Source organism: Xiphophorus couchianus, chromosome 7, assembly GCF_001444195.1.
Source record: "Xiphophorus couchianus chromosome 7, X_couchianus-1.0, whole genome shotgun sequence".
Taxonomy (NCBI): domain Eukaryota; kingdom Metazoa; phylum Chordata; class Actinopteri; order Cyprinodontiformes; family Poeciliidae; genus Xiphophorus; species Xiphophorus couchianus.
In genome coordinates, this window is record NC_040234.1 from 22472064 (window position 1) to 22490639 (window position 18576).

General features: G+C 40.5%; 1 protein-coding gene and 2 long non-coding RNA genes across 3 annotated transcripts; all 3 read right to left on the reverse strand.

Annotated features, from left to right (window-relative positions):
- Window positions 1-674: 674 nt before the first annotated feature.
- prok2 (prokineticin 2) lies at window positions 675-3982 on the reverse strand. Its single transcript, XM_028021937.1, has 3 exons — window positions 3928-3982; window positions 2632-2774; window positions 675-1132 (listed from the first exon to the last, which is right to left on the reverse strand). The coding sequence occupies exons 1-3, from the start codon at window positions 3980-3982 to the stop codon at window positions 1007-1009; spliced, it is 324 nt and encodes a 107-aa protein (XP_027877738.1). The 3' UTR covers window positions 675-1006.
- Window positions 3983-12320: 8338 nt separating this feature from the next.
- LOC114147472 (uncharacterized) lies at window positions 12321-13216 on the reverse strand. The gene is made up of 2 exons (XR_003596062.1): window positions 13051-13216; window positions 12321-12392 (listed from the first exon to the last, which is right to left on the reverse strand). It is a non-coding gene; the product is annotated as an uncharacterized LOC114147472 (long non-coding RNA).
- A 135-nt stretch (window positions 13217-13351) lies between these two features.
- On the reverse strand, window positions 13352-15732 carry LOC114147470 (uncharacterized). Its single transcript, XR_003596061.1, has 4 exons — window positions 15159-15732; window positions 14459-14562; window positions 13641-13710; window positions 13352-13526 (listed from the first exon to the last, which is right to left on the reverse strand). It is a non-coding gene; the product is annotated as an uncharacterized LOC114147470 (long non-coding RNA).
- Between the last annotated feature and the right edge of the window lie 2844 nt (window positions 15733-18576).

The window sequence follows — 18576 nt, forward strand, 5'->3', positions numbered from 1 at the left end:
TTCTAATTTTAAATGTTATGTTGCCATGAGCTATAAGTAGAATATCATCTCAATTAAAGAGATAAAGTCTTTCAAACAAAAATCAGTGTATTTAATCTATATAGGGTTTTGCTTTGTGATAAAGTTCTTGACATGAATGGACTTTTCAATTCTAATCTACTGAATGGGTCTGTATGGTGTTGAATTGAATGAGTTATCACTTCAAACTGAAATTGAAAGAAATGTAATTTTTATGTTCACCTTGAGAAACGAAATGCCTCAGAGCACTACGCATCAATGAATAATTTCGACATGACCATTTCTAGCGAGAGGCCATCTGCTTTTAAGGTCAGATTATTATTCAGCTTCAGACACCAATTAAAACGCCCACAGGGTTTTTCTTTATACACGGCGTGGTCAGAGAGGTGCTCATTTACTTAGCGTGTCATGTAATTTTCAACAGAATAATGTTTTTTGTTCATGCCTTTATGAGTGGGAGCAAAAAGGTTTGCCTACAGTCCTTCAGAGCATCTGGTTTTATGAAGATAGCTTGTTTACGCCTCCATTTGTAAAGGTACACACTTTGATCTTTTTTCAACTTTCGTCACATTAAACCCACAAACATGTAAAGAGAATGGTAAAAGAGAGAAAGATCAGGCAGTAAAGATAGAAAAACAAAAATAACAGCTGTAACGTCTTGTTGAAACGCTTTACTTCCAGAAGAATCAACACCTCTATTTATATACGGTAATACAAAAACAGTGGAGGAGGCCTAGAGGAAGACCTAGGGCACTCTGGTGGGACTGTGTTTACGGCTGGCCTGGGAAAGACTTCCGATTCCACGGAGGAGCTGGGCAAAGTGGCAGGGGAAAGGGAAGTCTTTAAATCCCTTCTTAAGCTGCTACCCCCTTCCATTTTCTTCCAGATAAGCGGAAGAAAATGGAAGGATGGAAAAACAGTGGAAGGTGGTTTTCATGGCAACACAAAGTCATACAGTAAAGATGTACAAGGCAAGGTCTTTTGATCTTCAGAAGAAATATTCTGGATACTCATAAGGTGAGAGGCATTTGGCTTTTCCCTGGCCAATGGCAACACAGGACAGGTTGGGCAGGCAGGGACAGGTGTGATGGAGTCTTTTCCCAAAGAAAGGAACCTATGAGGGGAGAAGCAGATGCAGCTCTAGTTTGAAAAATTACTCATTTTACTTGAGATATTAGATGCCCTTTACAAAGTGTCTTAACATTTTTCATGTCAAAATTTCATAGTATTTCATACTTGGCATGGATACTTATGGATGGATACGATTTTACACAATACAGCAGGAAACTAATGAACTATGAGGGCCATACTAAGAACAAAATAAAAGAAAACTGTCATTAAATGACAAGAAGTCACAATATGAGAATAAACTCGTATGAGAATAAAGTGAAAGCACTATAAGAATGAAGTCATAGTGTTACAAGAATAAATTCATAATATTCTGGGAATAAAGTCAAAGTAGCACAAGAATAAAGCCGAAAGAATATGAGAATAAAGTCATTACCAGATTAAAGTCAAAATAATACAAGTGGTATTATGGAATACAGTCAGGATAATATGAGAATAACTCATAGTATTTCAAAAAGAAAATGATATTTCAAGAATTCAGTTGTAATACTATGACTTTATCCTTGTATTATTCCAACTTTAGGCTCGTAATATTATGTTATTTTTCTCATAGTACTACAACTTTATTATATTATTCTGTGTACATTTATGACTATTTTATTAATACTATTTAATAATTAAATAATTAATAATAATTAACCTTATTAATAATAAATAAATAATAAATATTAATAATATTTTATTAATACTATTGTTAGAGATTTTTTGGTATTATCATTTTATTCTTACTTTAGTGCACATTCAGCCTATAGATCATTGTGATTTTCTGTTTAAAGTGTTCTCTTCCTTACGTGTGTATGGAGGTCACTGCTGTCGGTTCAACTTTACACACCTCCTAACTTAGTAGCTACCTGTGAACAGTCGTATTTTGTTTTATTGACAGTACTGACCGAGATTTGAACCGGGCTCAGACCTTTGATCAGATATCACATCTGGAACTGGGTTGTTAGATGTTTGGGTTAGAAGCTTTACGACCTCTGTTGTGTTTCCTGACTGCCCCCTTGCCTGTTCTTCTTTGACAATAAAAACAGCAGCTCATGTGAGAGCAGATCAGAATGCTCTGTGGATTGTTCGGAGGAAGAATTGGCAGAGCGTTCTCCTTTTGCAAAAGCTAAACGTGAAATTCATATACGTTGTCTGTGGTTCTTTCTTTTATTTAGGTTCGAAAGGAAAAATACCTATCAACTATGGCTCTTAATACTACAATTATATTCTTGTATTATATTAGCTTTATTCTCATAATTTTATTACTTACTGCAAGTTTATTCTCACAATATTATAATTTTATTCTCATAATTAAATTTTTTTAGAGTAGACCTAGTACTCTGTTGTAGGAAACAAAGTATAAAATACAATGTTCTGTAAGCAGTGCTTACAGAGTAACACATTATATGCCGAAAACACTTGAAAAGTTGCATCAGGATCACCATGACAACACGTTGTTGCAGATACTGTATATGACATGATGCTTCTGAAGTCTCTCACCTTGTGGCTCAAAGGGTGACAGTCGGCTCCTTCCTGTCCCATAGGCATGCACACACGCAGGCTGTGGATCCATAAGCTGACTGCACCGCACGTCCCTCCTCCACACTGAGAGTCCTTTTCACAGGCCTGCACACATGCATATGCTAATTACACACAAAATGGCTTTAACTGTATCACTATTTTATAAACTCAGAGTAGTGCTGTCAATAGGGCTGGGCAATTGGGCTCGAAATAAAAACTCAGATTTTTCACACCAGATCCAATTTTAACAAAATTTTCCTTTTCAAGCTTTCTTTTCTACAAATGACAGGAAATATTTTCAAAAAGTGGCTTTGATCATCCCTTCTGTGAGTTTTACAATGGAGAATCAGGGCCAGGCCAGCCAGGGGGAAACGTTATGACAATTCTAATGACCCCTCACCAGCAGGGGAGAAGACACAAACGACTGTGGTAGTTACTATGCTACTAAGAAAAATTATAAAATCAGGTTTTCAAAAAAAATAAAAATAAAATAAAGAGAGGGAGAGAGAGAGAAAAAGGCAAGAGTGTCACTTTATCACCCAGTTTTTCTCCGAGAGAGGTGGGTAGACTGTGCGAGATTATCAACCATTCAGCTTAGTTAGCTTAGCTACAGACTGTTTGCCTCCATTTAACTAGCATTTAATGAATTAAGGAAAAAAAGTACCAAGACATTCATATATTTAACATGTCCCTGTAGCTTTTACCTCTTAACAACAGATGAGTCAGTCAGCAGCAGCTCTAGTCCCTCCTGACCCGTCCTCGCCTGAGTGAAATTAAAGCTGCAGTATGTAACTTTTATAAAAATATTTTTTGTTCACATATTTTTAAAACTGTCGTTATGTTGTGACAGTATGGTATGAGAGATTATCTGTGAAAAATCTATTTCCTCTGCTTTCTCAAAGTGCTAAAAACAACCAGTCAGTGGCAGGAAAGTTTTAGTGCTGTCAATCACAATCTGATGTGGCTGCTCATCCTTCCTGCCCCTCGCTGCTATGCTGCAGCTAGCATAACCTGTTGTAAATGCTCAGTCTAGTTAGCATAGCTACCAGTGACGGCAGATAAATGATTTTATTGTAATGATAAGTTGTTTCTCCGCATTTAGCAGTGAGTGAAGGAGGTTGATTGACAGCGCTAAGACCCTCCTACTGGTTCTGATTGCTTGTTTTGGCCGGAATGTTGCATTACTTTAGCTAGCAATAGCAGCTCAAGGAGGAGGTGAAGGAGATTGATTGTTTTCACAGATTATCTGTCTCATAACAAACTGTGACATGTTACCTTGGTAAGTCCAGAACAGGCTGGTGTCTGAGGCTGGGCCTGTAACAGACGACATGGTGACAGCTTTAACAAATATGGGGAAAACATATTTTTTTATTAAAGTTATATACAGCAGCTTGAATAAAATGCAACTACATAGCATGTTTTGAGAAGTCTGGATTGCTTCATGTATATTTTGCATGTTGCCTATGACTGTTGCTGGTGGGGAGAGACATTTCAGTAACCTAAAACTAATTTACATTGAGGAGGGCATTGAATTGTAATTTGACTCCACTGCGCCCCCTAAGTTAATCCATCAGCTATATCTTCTCGCCGCATCAGCTGAGCTTCCGGGGAAGCTCCCCCACGCTTCCCTGGAAGCGTCAGGGAGCATCGATGCGTATCGCCTGGCGGACGGGCCCGGGAACTGTGCGAGAGTGTTTGCGGTGGCTGGCGGGCGGCGGTGCCAGAACCCCCGCGGTGGCCAATAGGCCGGAGCGGCGCTGAGCTGAGAGGGCCACCCCACGCCGCTTGCGGCTTTAATTGTATTTCTTCTTCCTTGGTTGAGTTGAGTAACAGATATATTTGTCAGTGTCAACCAAATGCCTACAGTAGCTCTTGTAATTGTCTTGATTTTGGAGCACACTGGTCTTTCTCAGACCTATGCTCTGAAAACTTGAGGAGCCAGCAAGTTGGAACTATTAGCTCTCATTAAGTCCCCATTAATTGGACAGAGCACTGTTGACACCTACATTGCTGTGAAGCCCAGCTGTGTTTGCTGTTTTAAGCTTTTTGTTGTTTACTTTCCAGCAGTGAATCATATGGATGCAGTGGAGGAAATTAGCAGCAGCTGAAAGCCAAATGCTGACAGCTTAGTTTGTGTCCCTGAAGTTTCTTATTCTCTGCTTCGCTGACAGGTTTTCTTTCTTCCTTTTTTAAATGTCTGGCTGAGCTACTTGGTGTGAAAACTTGGAAGCTTAACAATCTGCCTTGCCTGCAGGTTGACTCTTTAGAGATTAAAATTGCATCAGCACAGGTCAGAGTTAATCATTTCAAAATTCATAATTTCTACATGAGCTTGACATGTAAAATTCAACAGATTGTTTCATATAGAAACAAAACTCAACCTTGAATATGCTTATCTGTGGCGCTGTATATTTTATAATTAATTATCGCATGAACAAACTTATTGATTTTTATTGCGTTTGTTATTTAAATATTGCCATTTCAAAATTGTTTTTCCGACATTAGGAGATCATCAACAAAGTTTTACCCACATTTTTAAGGGAAACACTAAAGGTCGCACTTCCTTCTTCCCATAACTTCAGCATCGTATGCGCTCTTGGTTCTGGTGGCTTCTGGTTTGCAGATTCTGCTCTGTGTGATGCATGTAGTTTCTAAGAAGTTTTAAAGATTCCCTCTCTAAATGCAGACCTTGAGGTCTACATTTCCTGTCTCAGCTGAAGGACTTCTTGCAGATTGATTGTTCATATACTGTATATTCAAAGCAGACTCTGGTCAGACCTGCAGATTGATTGGCATGGCTGTCCTATGGCGGCTGTTGAATCTTAATGTTCATTTCTGTGTAGGTGTTTGTCATTGTGCATTATTTTGTCCTTTTTCTTATAACTTTTTTTCTGTACTATATTTGAGTAATTGAAATGTTCTGCTTGTGTAAAACTTACCATCCTCTCCGTTTGATAGCCTGTCCTCTTGGTGTGGATTTATGTGGGAGTGTATGGGCGGGTACACAGCCCAGTATACTAAAAATGTGACTGTCTTTTCAAAAAGCCCATTCCAAAATCTGCTGCGTTCCTATTGCTATGCATTTCAGAGCTGCCTCTGTGATTTATTCACTCAAACTGACCAAGAAGCTGTTTGTGCCGGCTTTCAGTATTCTGCTTTAGTTTTAGTGTGTTACAGATAAAGGGGCATAGTGGTGACCAGTTTAATTTTAAATCTAGAGTCTTGAGTTATCACCAGTGAAATGTGTTTTTACCACTGTTTCTGAACGGTAGCCAGTGTTTTCTGCACTGTAAAGACTGCAGCTGTAAAGACGACAAATGAAAATAGTGTAGAATTAGAAAACCACCCATGGGGTAATCAGAAGTAGAGCTACAACAGATATATTCTGACTTGTCCTGAAGTGATTAACAATAAAAATAAAAACAAAACTCCATCACTTATAATTCCTTTCATCTCATTTTTAAAAATTTATTTTCTCTGAGGAGAGACATGGAGGAAATTAGGGGTTGAAAACTCCATACACTTGCTCTGTCCTTTTGCAATCAGTTGTCTTATTATATTGAATTTCTACTCAATGAAGGGGCATTCGACTCCCTTCACAGACTCCTTCCATATATTTATCATCACTGTAGTCTGCTTTTCTTATTTAAATTTGATTATAAAGTTGTGATTTTAATTTACATTAGTATATATTTAATCACGTAGAAACCTATTTTGATATGGGCAAAAAGAAAAAAATCACTTGCTCTTGTGTTCCCCCTGGCGGCTGCGGTAGGTAATGTTTCACCAGTGATTTGAGCTGCCGTTCAATGCGTATTCAAACCTCCAAAGCACCGGTGGAAGATAACCAAGCAAACCAATGTCGCAAAAAATAACTTATTCTTCAGGGAGAGAGAAAAAGAGGAAGAATAGAGAAAAGCCAAGATAAAGGTGCATATCTAGGGTGTGACCATATTTTACTTTGGGAAAACCCGGACAACCTGCAGCGGGGGTGGGAGGCGGGGTTGCGGTTGCTGGGGAAACCAGAACACGTTGCAGCGGGGGGGGGGGGGGCGAGAGGGGCTTTCGCATGTTGTTGGCGTACTGACAGCCATCTTCTGATTAAGAACAGGGCTGCCCGCACTCAGGGATTACGTAATTTGCAGTTGACCAAAATCCCGGACAATTTTTAAATTCCCCCCGGACATCTTTTTAGGTCTGAAAAGTAGGACATGTCCGGGAAAAAGAGGACGTCTGGTCACCCAGCAAGAATTTACCAGAATATAGACATAAGCAACAGCAGATTGTGAACCTGAAGCTTTTCCAGCTGAGCTTTCATGGGTCGACATGATGGAGCTCAACATCCAAGTTGACTATGACGCTATCATTGTTTTTGAAGATGACAGTGAGCCGGAAGATGAATCAGCAGAGATCCAGGGGGAACCAAGTCCTTCCGGCGACTTTGAGAGTCCAAGATCATTGGAAGTCAAGCAGAAAACAATTTCCTCTGCTGGCTTCGAGATCACCCCCTTAGTGGAAGAGACTAGCCAACACGTCATCGATCTCATAAAGCAGGTAGATGATCTTACAAAAGAACTGCAGAATAAGATTTTTGAACTCCATGAGGAAAGAGACCAAAGGATTGCATGTCAGGCTGAAGTGAAATCACAGCAGGAGGAGATTCAAAAACTGCAAAAAATGTTGGAAAAAGAACGTCACCTGCAAGTCAAACGTGAAGATGGATCAAAAGTTTCTTGCTCTTCCAAAGTTACAGCCGACAAGAGCATTTTCAACAGCTGGATTACTTCAAGAGGGAGGCTGAAAAATATGCCTCCCGCAATAAAGGTCTGATAGAAGTAATGGTTGAAGAATACAGGGTGAGACTTAAATATGAGGAGCAGCTCAAAAGTCACACAGAGCAAGCTTCCAAATTCAAAGAACAGGAGGAAACAGTGAAATCTTTGCAGGGTCAGGTTGCAGACCTGAAGATGAACCTGGCTGCACTCGCTTATTCCGGACTGCAGCGTGGAGGTCCCTGGATTTTCCTTTTCAAGAGTCGGAAGAAGAAGGGCGGCGGGAATGCACTTTATGTGAGTGAGAGGTGGTGTAATCCCGGTCATGTTAACGTGAAGGAACAGATTGTAGCCCGGACATTGAACTTCTGGCTGTGGGAATGCGGCTGTATTATTTGCAGAGGGAGTTTACGTCCGCCATTTTGATCGCTGTTTACATTCCCCCATCAGCTGATGCAGTGGTGGCCTGTGACGTCATCAGCGCTACTGCAGCCAAACTACAGACTCAACACCCGAACGCCTTCATGGTCATCACAGGTGACTTTAACCATGCCTCATTGGACAAAGCGCTACACAACTTCCAGCAGTATGTTGACTGTCCCACCAGGGAAAACAAAATGCTGGATCTCCTATATGCTAATGCCAAAGATGCATACAGCGCCACAGCCCTGCCCCCCCTTGGCAGGTCGGACCACATCTTGGTAAGGATGACTCCCAAGTATGTTCCCTTAGTGAGTAGGCAGCCTGTGCGCATCAGGACGGTGAGGAGGTGGACACAGGAGGCAGCTGAGGCACTGCAGGACTGTTGTTCAATCCACCTACCGGCATTCTCCAGCACACCACCTCTCCTTCAGCCCCCCATCACCCTCTCCTCCCCCATCTCCACTGCAGACAACAACACCTACCCCCAGCCAACGGTGACTACAGGCCAGGTTGAGAGACAGTTGGAGCTGTCTCCACCAGGGGAAGGCTGCAGGACCTGATGGCATTACACCACGGATCTTGAAGACCTGCTCCATCCAGCTGGCCCCGGTATTGGCACACATGTACAACCTGAGCTTGAGGCTGGAGAGAGTCCCGCTGCGGTGGAAGACATCATATGTGGTTCCTGTTCCCAAGAAGCCAAGGCCAGCCGACCCAGAGGACTACAGACCAGTTGCTCTCACATCTCATGTCATGAAGGTCATGGAGAGACTGGTCCTGGCCCAGCTGAGGCCTCAGGTGAGGACGTTTCTAGACCCCCTGCAATTTGCCTACCAGCCCCACTTAGGAGTTGACGATGCCGTCATCTTCCTGCTGCAACGAGCACTGTCGCACCTGGATGGTGGAGGAGACACTGTGAGAATCACATTCTTTGATTTCTCCAGTGCCTTCAACACCATCCAGCCTCTGCTGCTGGGTGAGAAGCTGCGGAGGATGGGTGTCAACGACTCATTGATCTCCTGGGTGACTGACTACTTGACAGGCAGGCCACAGTTTGTCCGTCTGGGCAGTGTCCTGTCTGATGTGGTGGTCAGTGACGTAGGAGCTCCACAGGGAACTGTGCTTTCTCCCTTTCTCTTCACCTTGTACACCCACTGATTTCCAGTACAACTCTGAGTCATGTCACCTACAGAAGTTTTCTGATGACTCAGCGGTTGTCGGGTATAGAGGGGATGGAGGGGAGGGGGCGTACAGGACACTGGTGGACAGCTTTGTGGAGTGGTCTGACCAGAATCACCTGAGGCTCAACATTAGTAAGACCAGAGAGATGGTGATTGACTTCAGAAGGAAGAAGATACCTTCACGGCCACTGAAGATCAAAGGGGAAGTGGTGGAGGAGGTGGAGGATTACAAATACCTGGGAGTTGTAATCGGCAACAGACTGGACTGGGCATCTAACACTGACGCTGTGTGCAGGAAGGGGATGAGCAGACTCTATTTTTTAAGGAAGCTGAGATCCTTCAATGTGTGCAGCAAGATGTTGGAGACCTTCTATCACAGTGTTGTTGACGGTGCCATCTTCTTTGCTGCTGTGTGTTGGGGAAGCAGCATCAGAGCCAGCGACTCTAATAGACTAGACAAAATCATCAGGAAAGCTGGCTCTGTACTGGGACTAAGGCTGGAGTCCCTGGAAACTGTGGTGGAGAGGAGGACACTGAAAAATGTTCTGTTTATTATGGACAATAAACAGCACCCTCTCCACAACATAGTGGACAGACAGCGGAGCACCTTCTCACATAGGCTGCTCCAGCTCCGCTGTCGTAGGGACAGATACAGGAAATCCTTCCTGCCACATGCCATCTCACTGTACAATAAAAGCTAAATCACTGTTCTGCACTAATCAGTCCAGTTTTGCACAACTGCACTGTGGCACACTTGCTGTACATATATTTACATATACATACTGTATCTGCATTTTTTGAATCTTTGCAAGGACTGCTCTAAGTTGCTTTTTATATTGACAGCATGTCATATTTTATTTTTATTGTCTACAATTGCTACTCAGTGGTGGTTGTTGTGTGTCTTGTCTCTATGCTGCTGTAACTGCGAAATAATTTCCCTGCTGGGATGAATAAAGTAATTCTATTCTATTCTATTCTATTCTATATGTTACCATGGCGGCGCCCTATATGGCTGTAGCTGCTTCGCCTCCTGGTAATACAACCAATTTATTGCTTAATTAATTCAATATGCATATTACATAAACAGCTTTATCCAGAGATGCAGTGAGTTTATAGCAGCTGTGTGAATTATCTAATCGTCTGTTGATTTTCAGCAATCCACATTAATAGCAGATATAGAGGGCTACAAAACCAAATTTTATTCCCAATGGAGCAGTGCTTCTCAGTTCCAGTCCTCAGCCCCCCCTGCTCTGCCTGTTTTAGATGTGCCTCCATCAATCCAGGTGTGTGGCAGAAGGGAAACACCTAAAACATGCAGGGCAGCAGGGGGGGGCGTGAGGACTGGAATTGAGAAACACTGCCATAGAGGCCTGGCCCAGCGGCCCCGATGCCAACATCTCCAGAAAACATATTAAAGATTATATTGTAGCATGGCAAACCATGGAAAACAATTAAGGCTGTGAAAACTTTTGCATGACACTAGTAAAATGCGAGGAGTCAGCAGATGGCGCCGGCACAGCTGGCTGCTTGCAGACGCAGCTCCCGTCGTGTGTGTTAATCTGTGTATATTTGCCGTAACCGATTAAGGATCCGTGCTCAAAGAACCCATGGATCGTCGGTTGGGCTTTCCGCGGTGGCTGGATGTGGTTCTGTCGCTGTTCTCCGCGCTCTTCTGCTGCTTTTTCTGCTCTTTGTTGCGGAGAGCCTCGCCAAACGGAGTGGCGGCATTGTTTGCTCGCGTGAATGGCTGATTGCTCTGTGTGGGCCTCTGCTGCTGCCCAGGGGCAGGCCTGTGGTACCAGAAGGGTTGCGAAGGGGACGACGGGGCTGCAGGTCTGGAGTTAAACGGAGGGAGAAGAGGAGATGGCACAAGCCAGCATGTAGGACCCAGAAGGAGTACATGGAGTGCAGTATCTTCTGCTTCACGGAAACCTGGCTGCACTCGCTTATTCCGGACTGCAGCGTGGAGGTCCCTGGATTTTCCTTTCCAAGAGTCGGAAGAAGAGGGGCGGCGGGATTGCACTTTATGTGAGTGAGAGGTGGTGTAATCCCGGCCATGTTAACGTGAAGGAACAGATTGTAGCCCGGACATTGAACTTCTGGCTGTGGGAATGCGGCCGTGTTATTTGCAGAGGGAGTTTACGTCCGCCATTTTGATCGCTGTTTGCATTCCCCCATCAGCTGATGCAGCTGTGGCCTGTGACATCATCAGCTCTACCGCAGCCAAACTCCAAACTCCAGACTCAACACCCGGACGTTGTTATTGTGTCTTGTCTCTTGTCTTGTCTTGTCTCTATGCTGTAACTGCGAAGTAATTTCCCTGCTGGGATGAATAAAGTACTTCTATTCTATTCTATAATTGGGTAAATTGGGGAGAAAGGCACTACATGCACACAATGTGAGGCGTCTTGTTGCGCAGTGGATATCTGGGGCACCCAGCTGCTCTGAGTCACGATCCCATCCTCGGTTCTTTCCCACTCCACCCTCTTCTTTCCTTCCCTTTAGATTACTGCCAAAATAAAGACACTAGTGCCGAAAAAAGCCTTAAAGACAAATAAACAAAAAGCAATATTTTATTGCTTCTTAAAGCAATAAAATATGTCTGCTGCTATGCTGAAAAAGAGAACAGAGCTACAACTTAAAAAAAAAAAATAATTGGTTACAAGTTATCGAATTAAGTTTGTCAAGCTTAATTTTTGTTTGTGACAACTTATTAAATTCTATATTTACTTGGATAAAATGTACTTGAGCACTTGTACAAATGAACATATTTTTTTATAAAGTTTGATCACCTGTTTTCTTCTTCAAGTGTATGAAAGTGAGATGCTCCCACACTGTTAGACCTTTTATTGTAATTTTACAGTAACTTACTGGCAACACTGTTGCCAGCAAGTTACTGTAATTACCATTCTACAGTACCTTTACTGTTATGATATTTCACAGTTAATTTTTACTGTGAGTGTGCTTTACAGTTATAACTGCATTACTTTAAATGTAGTTTATAGTATAATACTGTAATTGTATTTTATAGTAAAGCTGGTCTACTGTAAACTTGTTTCACAACATGTCAGTTTTACTGTAAATTAAAGTTTACATTTCTTTAAGATAAGAATATTTTACCATAAACCGAAAAATTTCATAAAAGAAATTTTAGTCCAAGTACTGTGAATAACAGGTATTTATTTTCAGCAGATTTGTAGAAATAAAATCCATTTACATATTCGCAATGTCATAAAAAACAATGTCACAATACAATATAATGTGCTATAAAACAACAAAACCATAGAACACATTTCCTACATCAGAAGAACTTTTATTCCATTCGTCAAACAAAATCAGTGGGATCCATCTTGTGGAAGCTGAACTGTAAAGAATAAGACAGACAATGTGGGAGATCATGAGAGGGTCAGGAAATTATCTACATTTTCAAATCGACAGGAAGTTGACAAATTAAGCTGAAGTGACAATGTTCACATGCATAAAATCTTTGTCATAAAGCAGCATTAAGTTGATAATTTGTTTTAAAAAAAAATCAATTGGACTAAAGTGATAATAGAAGCTGCATAAAGAATGAGCAGGACTGGCTTCACTTCAGGTTTTTGGATTGTTTATGGCAAAAGCAGTCAGTCAGTCTTCAGTAATTCAAAAGATTGCGTACTACAAATGTCCCCAAGGGGACGATGAAGTACAACAATCTTTTTAGTCATTTTGTTGGTGCTGACGGATTACTGCAAAGGTGTGCCTAATAAACTGAAAACTGCATAGTATAAAAATACACCACACTTAAACGACTACACACTTATACATTTCTGTGATTTATTAAGAGATGCAGCGACATCCACTTTTTACCACGGACACAGAAAAGATGCAGGCTACTCTAAAGGGCTATTGTGTAGGAATCACATGGCATTTATAAATAATCATTAAAATCAGATTAAAAAGGCTAAAGTAAAGTCAGAGCATGCAAGATAGGAGGAAAAGACAACAAAATAATAAACATTTACATTTGGTAAAATACTTACCTAGTTGGAAGTCCTCCATTCAAATTCAGCAAGTCGTTGGAAGAAGGTGGTGATCTGGGAGTTGACACTGACTACTTTCCTCTTGACAAGACTTCCCGTCTTGCGGCTTGTACCGACTTTGGCTGTGCATTTGGTACCAACATCTGGATTGATCCTCACAAAGAATCTTTTAACAGAAATAAAATATATTAATTGTATTTTTTAATGAAGACGTACAATACAGCAATCAGCTATGGTTCTTCATCATCAGTCAAACTGTCATTAAATTGAATTCATAAATGGCTTGGTGTAGAGTACTTGCCATTGTATCATCTCCAGCGTGGTGGATGCTGACTCCTGATACTCCAGATTGAAGACAGAATATGACCCAAAAAAGACAGCAAGGACGCTGGCAAAGTCATGTAGTTGCTCAGGCTCGAAAAATACCTTCTCCTCCATACTGACCATCCACCGGGTTGCAGACATCAAGCTATTTCCTAAAATAGACAAACCCTTGTCAGGCTAACGCTAGTGAGTAAAAGTACAGACTACCATAACAATTACATACATTGCTACAAAAAAATTATAGTGATAGAAAATATTCCTCTTACCAAGCATGATTACCCTTGGTGTAGTGGGTAAGGTCATTTCCATTTCAACAGACATCTTGGTGGAAGATACCTTTAAAACATAAAAGGAAAACTCTCTTAAATATGAATTACTGGTAGTAATTTATATTTAAAGGGCCAGTTCACCCAGATTACAACAGGTTTTTGAGAACCTCATCCCGGAGACTAGACTAGACTTTACCCCTACATCCTGCTACCACTCTGAAACAGTGGATGTGAATGACAGTTTGTGGGGCTAAATGCATTTTTTAAAGCATTACATTCCACAAGTGTTCAGTCTTGACTTCTGCAATGGCGGTGACTCCTGTGCATGTGGGACCTGAATGCAGAAAATGTTCTGAAGGAAGCAGGACATTGCTCTATTCCACATACAAACCGATAATTAGCTGTGTGTTGATGTTTCTTCACATGACTACAAAATTCTGTAAATTCTGAAGTACAAATGCTGCAGAATTTACACCTGTACATAGTTGCACCTGTTAGTACCGACTTAACTTTAAATTCACAGGAGCATGGTTTAAACATGTGAACAGTCCTTATGTGTAACCAGGATTGGAAATTAACTTTTTTGTCCACCTGCCACTGTGGCTGAACCAACTCAAAAAATAACAGAAACTACTTTAATGTTTTTCACCTTTGTCCTCATTTACAGACTCTTATACACTATGTTGAAGATGTAATGGTACTTTAGCAGGCTAACCAGCTGTAGCAAGCTCAAAGTTATAGATTAGGTTAGCTGCTCCTCTACATTTCCAGACTATTTTGTGGCTTCAAATATGTTTGAAGAGCTGTCTTTTTACCTGTTGTCTTGTCTTTTGAAGAGATGAAGCTATGTTAGCAGTCAGCAGGACAGAACTGCACAGCCACTTGGAGGGAAAAAGCTTGGGAGTTAAAAAAAAGTCATCTGAAGAAAAGGGGAAAAAAGAACAAAGTTAGAAATTCATCCTTGCTGACCTACGTAGCTAATCTGCACTTTTAACATTTGCAAGGTCATGGTTTAAACAAACGAACAGTCATTAGATGTACAAAAAAAAAGAGAAGGGGGGGGATCAATTATCAGTTAAGGTTGTATTGTTCGACAAAGGATGTAACAACAATGCTAACAGACACTCAGCACTGAGCTCATCTCAACTCAAAGCCGCCCGAGGAAGATTAAGCGGTAAAAGTCAAGCTAAAACCTTCAACGGTAAAATTAGCACCTTAGCTAACGTTAATTCCGAACCAGCTCAAAAAATAAGAACATCATATTTTCCTATCTTTCACCTCATTTACAGACACGTAACTTATAAGGTTGCAATATGCCAGTTATATAAAACACCAGAGTTAGTAACGTAAAGGTAACGTTATTTTACCAGGCTAACCAGCACAAACCAGCTCATGCTATAATGCTAAGTTATAGCATGATAGCATGATGCTATAAGCTACGTTAACTCCATCTAAAATGTACATTTCCAGGCTAGGCTTTGGCTTCAAACAGTTTTCTAAGAAGTGTTTTCTTACCTGTCTTGAAGAGCTGAAGCAGTGTGAGCCCACAGCACGGAGACAGAGCTGCACTTGGAGGGAAAAAGCTTCGGAGTTTAAAACAAACGTCATCAGAAAACAGTTGGAAGCGAAGCCACGCTTGATGACGTAGCTAGATAAACTGCATATTAATGTTAGCTAGGATGTGAAAAAAACAAAAGTACATGCTCTCTTTCTGCCTTAAAAATATGTTAACCACTAAAGGAGTAAAAATACAGAAACAGGGAACCACGATGAAGCAGCTATGATGACCGTTGGAAATCAAATATAATTCTTACTGTATATTATAAGTACAGTACCACTACTGTAATGTGTAAACAGTAAATTACTGCAAATTCAAAACATACAGTAAATTACTGTAATACTATGTACTATACCCATAATGCAATGCAAACTACAGTAACTACTTGTAAAGATGTCTTATAGGGTGACCAAACGTCCGTATTTCCCGGGACATGTCCGTATTTCACGTCCTGTCCGGGGCGTCCCGGGTTTTTTTTTAGAAAGTGAGGAAATGTCCTGTTTTTTAAATTACCTTCATTGGACCATTATATTTACAGGCACTAGGGCACTGCGCACGGCCCTGCGTGTGACGTAATCCCTGAGCCGTCAGTGCGGGCAGCCTTGTTCTTAATCAGAAGATAGATAGCGTGGCTGTCAGTACGCCAACAACATGCCAAAGCGCAAATGTATGTTTACCTACTATTTACAAAAGAGTTTCCCCGCTTTCAGACCCCCCCTCCCCCCTCGCTACAATGTGTCCTGGTTTTCCCAACTGAAAATATGGTCACCCTATTTATGGTAGTTTTACTGGACATTTTGTGGTATTTAACTGTAAAAAATACAGCAAAGGCTAACAGTGTATGATGACCGTTAGAAATCAAATATAATTCTTACTGTATATTATAAGTATAGTACCACTACTGTAATGTGTAAACAGTAAATTACTGCAAATTCAAAACATACAGTAAGTTACTGTAATACTATGTACTATACCCATAATGCAATGCAAATTACAGTAACTACTTGTAAAGATGTCTTATGGTAGTTTTACTGGGCATTTTGTGGTATTTAACTGTAGAAAATACAGCAAAGGATAACAGTGCATCTGTGATTTGTACACTGTGTTCCAAAATATTATGCAAGTGATATTTTCTCAGATTTTCTTAAATGGTCAATGCAAATGATGGTCAGTATAATTTGCAAGTCATGAACTATTACAGTATAAATCAAATGTTACTGAACAAAGCTCCCCATGAGAACAGTATTTAAAAAAATAGAGAATGCTGTCTGTCATTAAATTTGATAAAAAACTCAAAATGCACTGTTAAAAATTATTATGCACAGCAGATTTTCTAAACATTTTATGGATTATAAAGAACTGCAAACGGTCGTTCTTTGAATGTGCAGCATTAAGTGTTCACATGTACTAAAATCAAAAGGTATTTCAATCAAAAACATCTTAACAGACCGAGTTCCATGTTAACATAGAACCTCTTTGATATCACAGCACAATTCTTGATCCATTGAACTTGTGAGTTTGTGGAAAGTTTCTGCTTGAATTTCTTTGCAGGATGTCAGAAAACCTTCCTAGAGCTGCTGTTTTGATATGAACTGCATTCCATCCTCAGATCTTCTGCTTGAGGAAACTCCAAAGGTTCTCAATAGGGTTGAGGTCAGAGGTCAGAGGAGGATGGTGACCATGAGTTTCTCCCCTTTGATGCCCATAGCAGCCAATGTCACAGTGGTATTCCTTGCAGCATGAGATGGTGCATTGTCATGCATGAAGATGATTTTGCTACAGAAGGTACGGCTCTTCTTTTTGAACCATGAAAGAAGGTGATCAGTCAGAAAGTCCAGATACATTGCTGAGGTCATTTTCAGACCTTCAGGGACTCTGAAGGGGCCGACCAGCTCTCTCTCTCTCTCTCTCTCTCTCTCTCCTCATGATTTCAGCCCAAAGCATGACTCCATCACCTCCTTGCTGACATCACAGCCGTGTTGGGACGTGGTGGCCATCCAACACCAATCCACTACTGCGTCCATCTGGACCATCTGAATTTATCATCAGAATTATACTTAAACAGATTTGTGTAACAAGATGGCAGCCGTAGGAGTCCTGACATCACTTTTAACTATGGAAAGCCAAAGACTGCAATGGTGGAGGAAAAAATTCAAGTTTTCCAAAATTTAAATCTTCAAAAATCAAAATTTCAATTAATCGATGAAATCTATTAGCGCCCAGCCCTAACTGCCACTATTTTTATTGTTATTTTGAATGACTATTTCTGCAAAGACAATTTTATCAGCTGGTTAACAAATGAAAATCTCTGCAATTTAATAGCGACATTAACAAGAAAAGTCAAAATCTTTAAATCCCCCAGAATATTAAAACATTTGTGTTCATTTTTTTTTTTTTTTTTTTTTGAATGTTTGGATGTCAAGTTGAGTGACAGCTCCACTTTTGATGAGTTGAAGGGAACGCGATGAGGAGGACAGCTGTGATTTTAGGAGACAGTTGCTGCTATACATTGAATGGCTTCACCACAGAGTTGTGGTGACAGATACAACTGTTCTGTCACTACATGCTATGAATGGAAGTTATCTTTACAGTAGATTTTTTTTTCCAACAGATTTGATATGAATAATAAAATACATTTAAAAAGTGCTTGTATTTTTATAGCATAATTTAGATTTGCAGTTTATTTTACCTTTCAGTTGTGTCCTACACAGTGATAGCATAGTTACTTTGAAAAAGTAACTTTAATCGGATTACTGATTACTCCTTGAAAAAATAACTCAGTTAGATTACTGACTACTTGATTTGGAAAGTAACTAAGTTACATTAAAAGTAACTTTTTTAGTTACTTTCAGCAGCTGCTAACAACAAAGCTCCGCCTCCTGTGAAAATTACATTGAGCTTTGCCAATACTTAATTGTAAGCTATTTTATAATGGTAACATCAACAATGTGTCTCCACTTATAAGGTTGAACTGAAGGGGAGATTTTTTAATGGTTACAGTACAAAAAAACCCAAAACACATTAGTAATTTGTGCATGTTTTTGTGTGGTCCACTATTGTCTGGAAAACTCTAAGAAGGATTTTAATGGATTCTGTGTTTTCCTCCATCTCTTATCTACTTGCATGCAGACTGCTGCTGCTTACATAACCATAATGACATAAACCTGGAGACAGTCACACAAACAAAATGAAACTGGTTACACTACCTTTTACGGAGGTACAGAATGAGGAGACAAATAAAAGCTAACCTCGTGCTACCATCTTTGCTTCACTTGGTGTCACCCCTAAGGTGTGCTAAGTGACGCCCAGCGCTGGATGGTAAATGTCACTCTGTATCTGTTCCATTTGTATGACTTGCATGGCTTGTAATATTTA

Excerpts from the sequence above, each read along its gene's own strand:
- prok2 (XM_028021937.1), bottom strand. The coding sequence starts at position 3,982 with ATGTCGTCTGTTACAGGCCCAGCCTCAGACACCAGCCTGTTCTGGACT. Across the intron at positions 2,775-3,927 it reads CCTGTTCTGGACTTACCAAG|CATATGCATGTGTGCAGGCC; the intron begins GTAACATGTCAC and ends GTGTGTAATTAG. Across the intron at positions 1,133-2,631 it reads GTCACCCTTTGAGCCACAAG|GTTCCTTTCTTTGGGAAAAG; the intron begins GTGAGAGACTTC and ends CTCCCCTCATAG.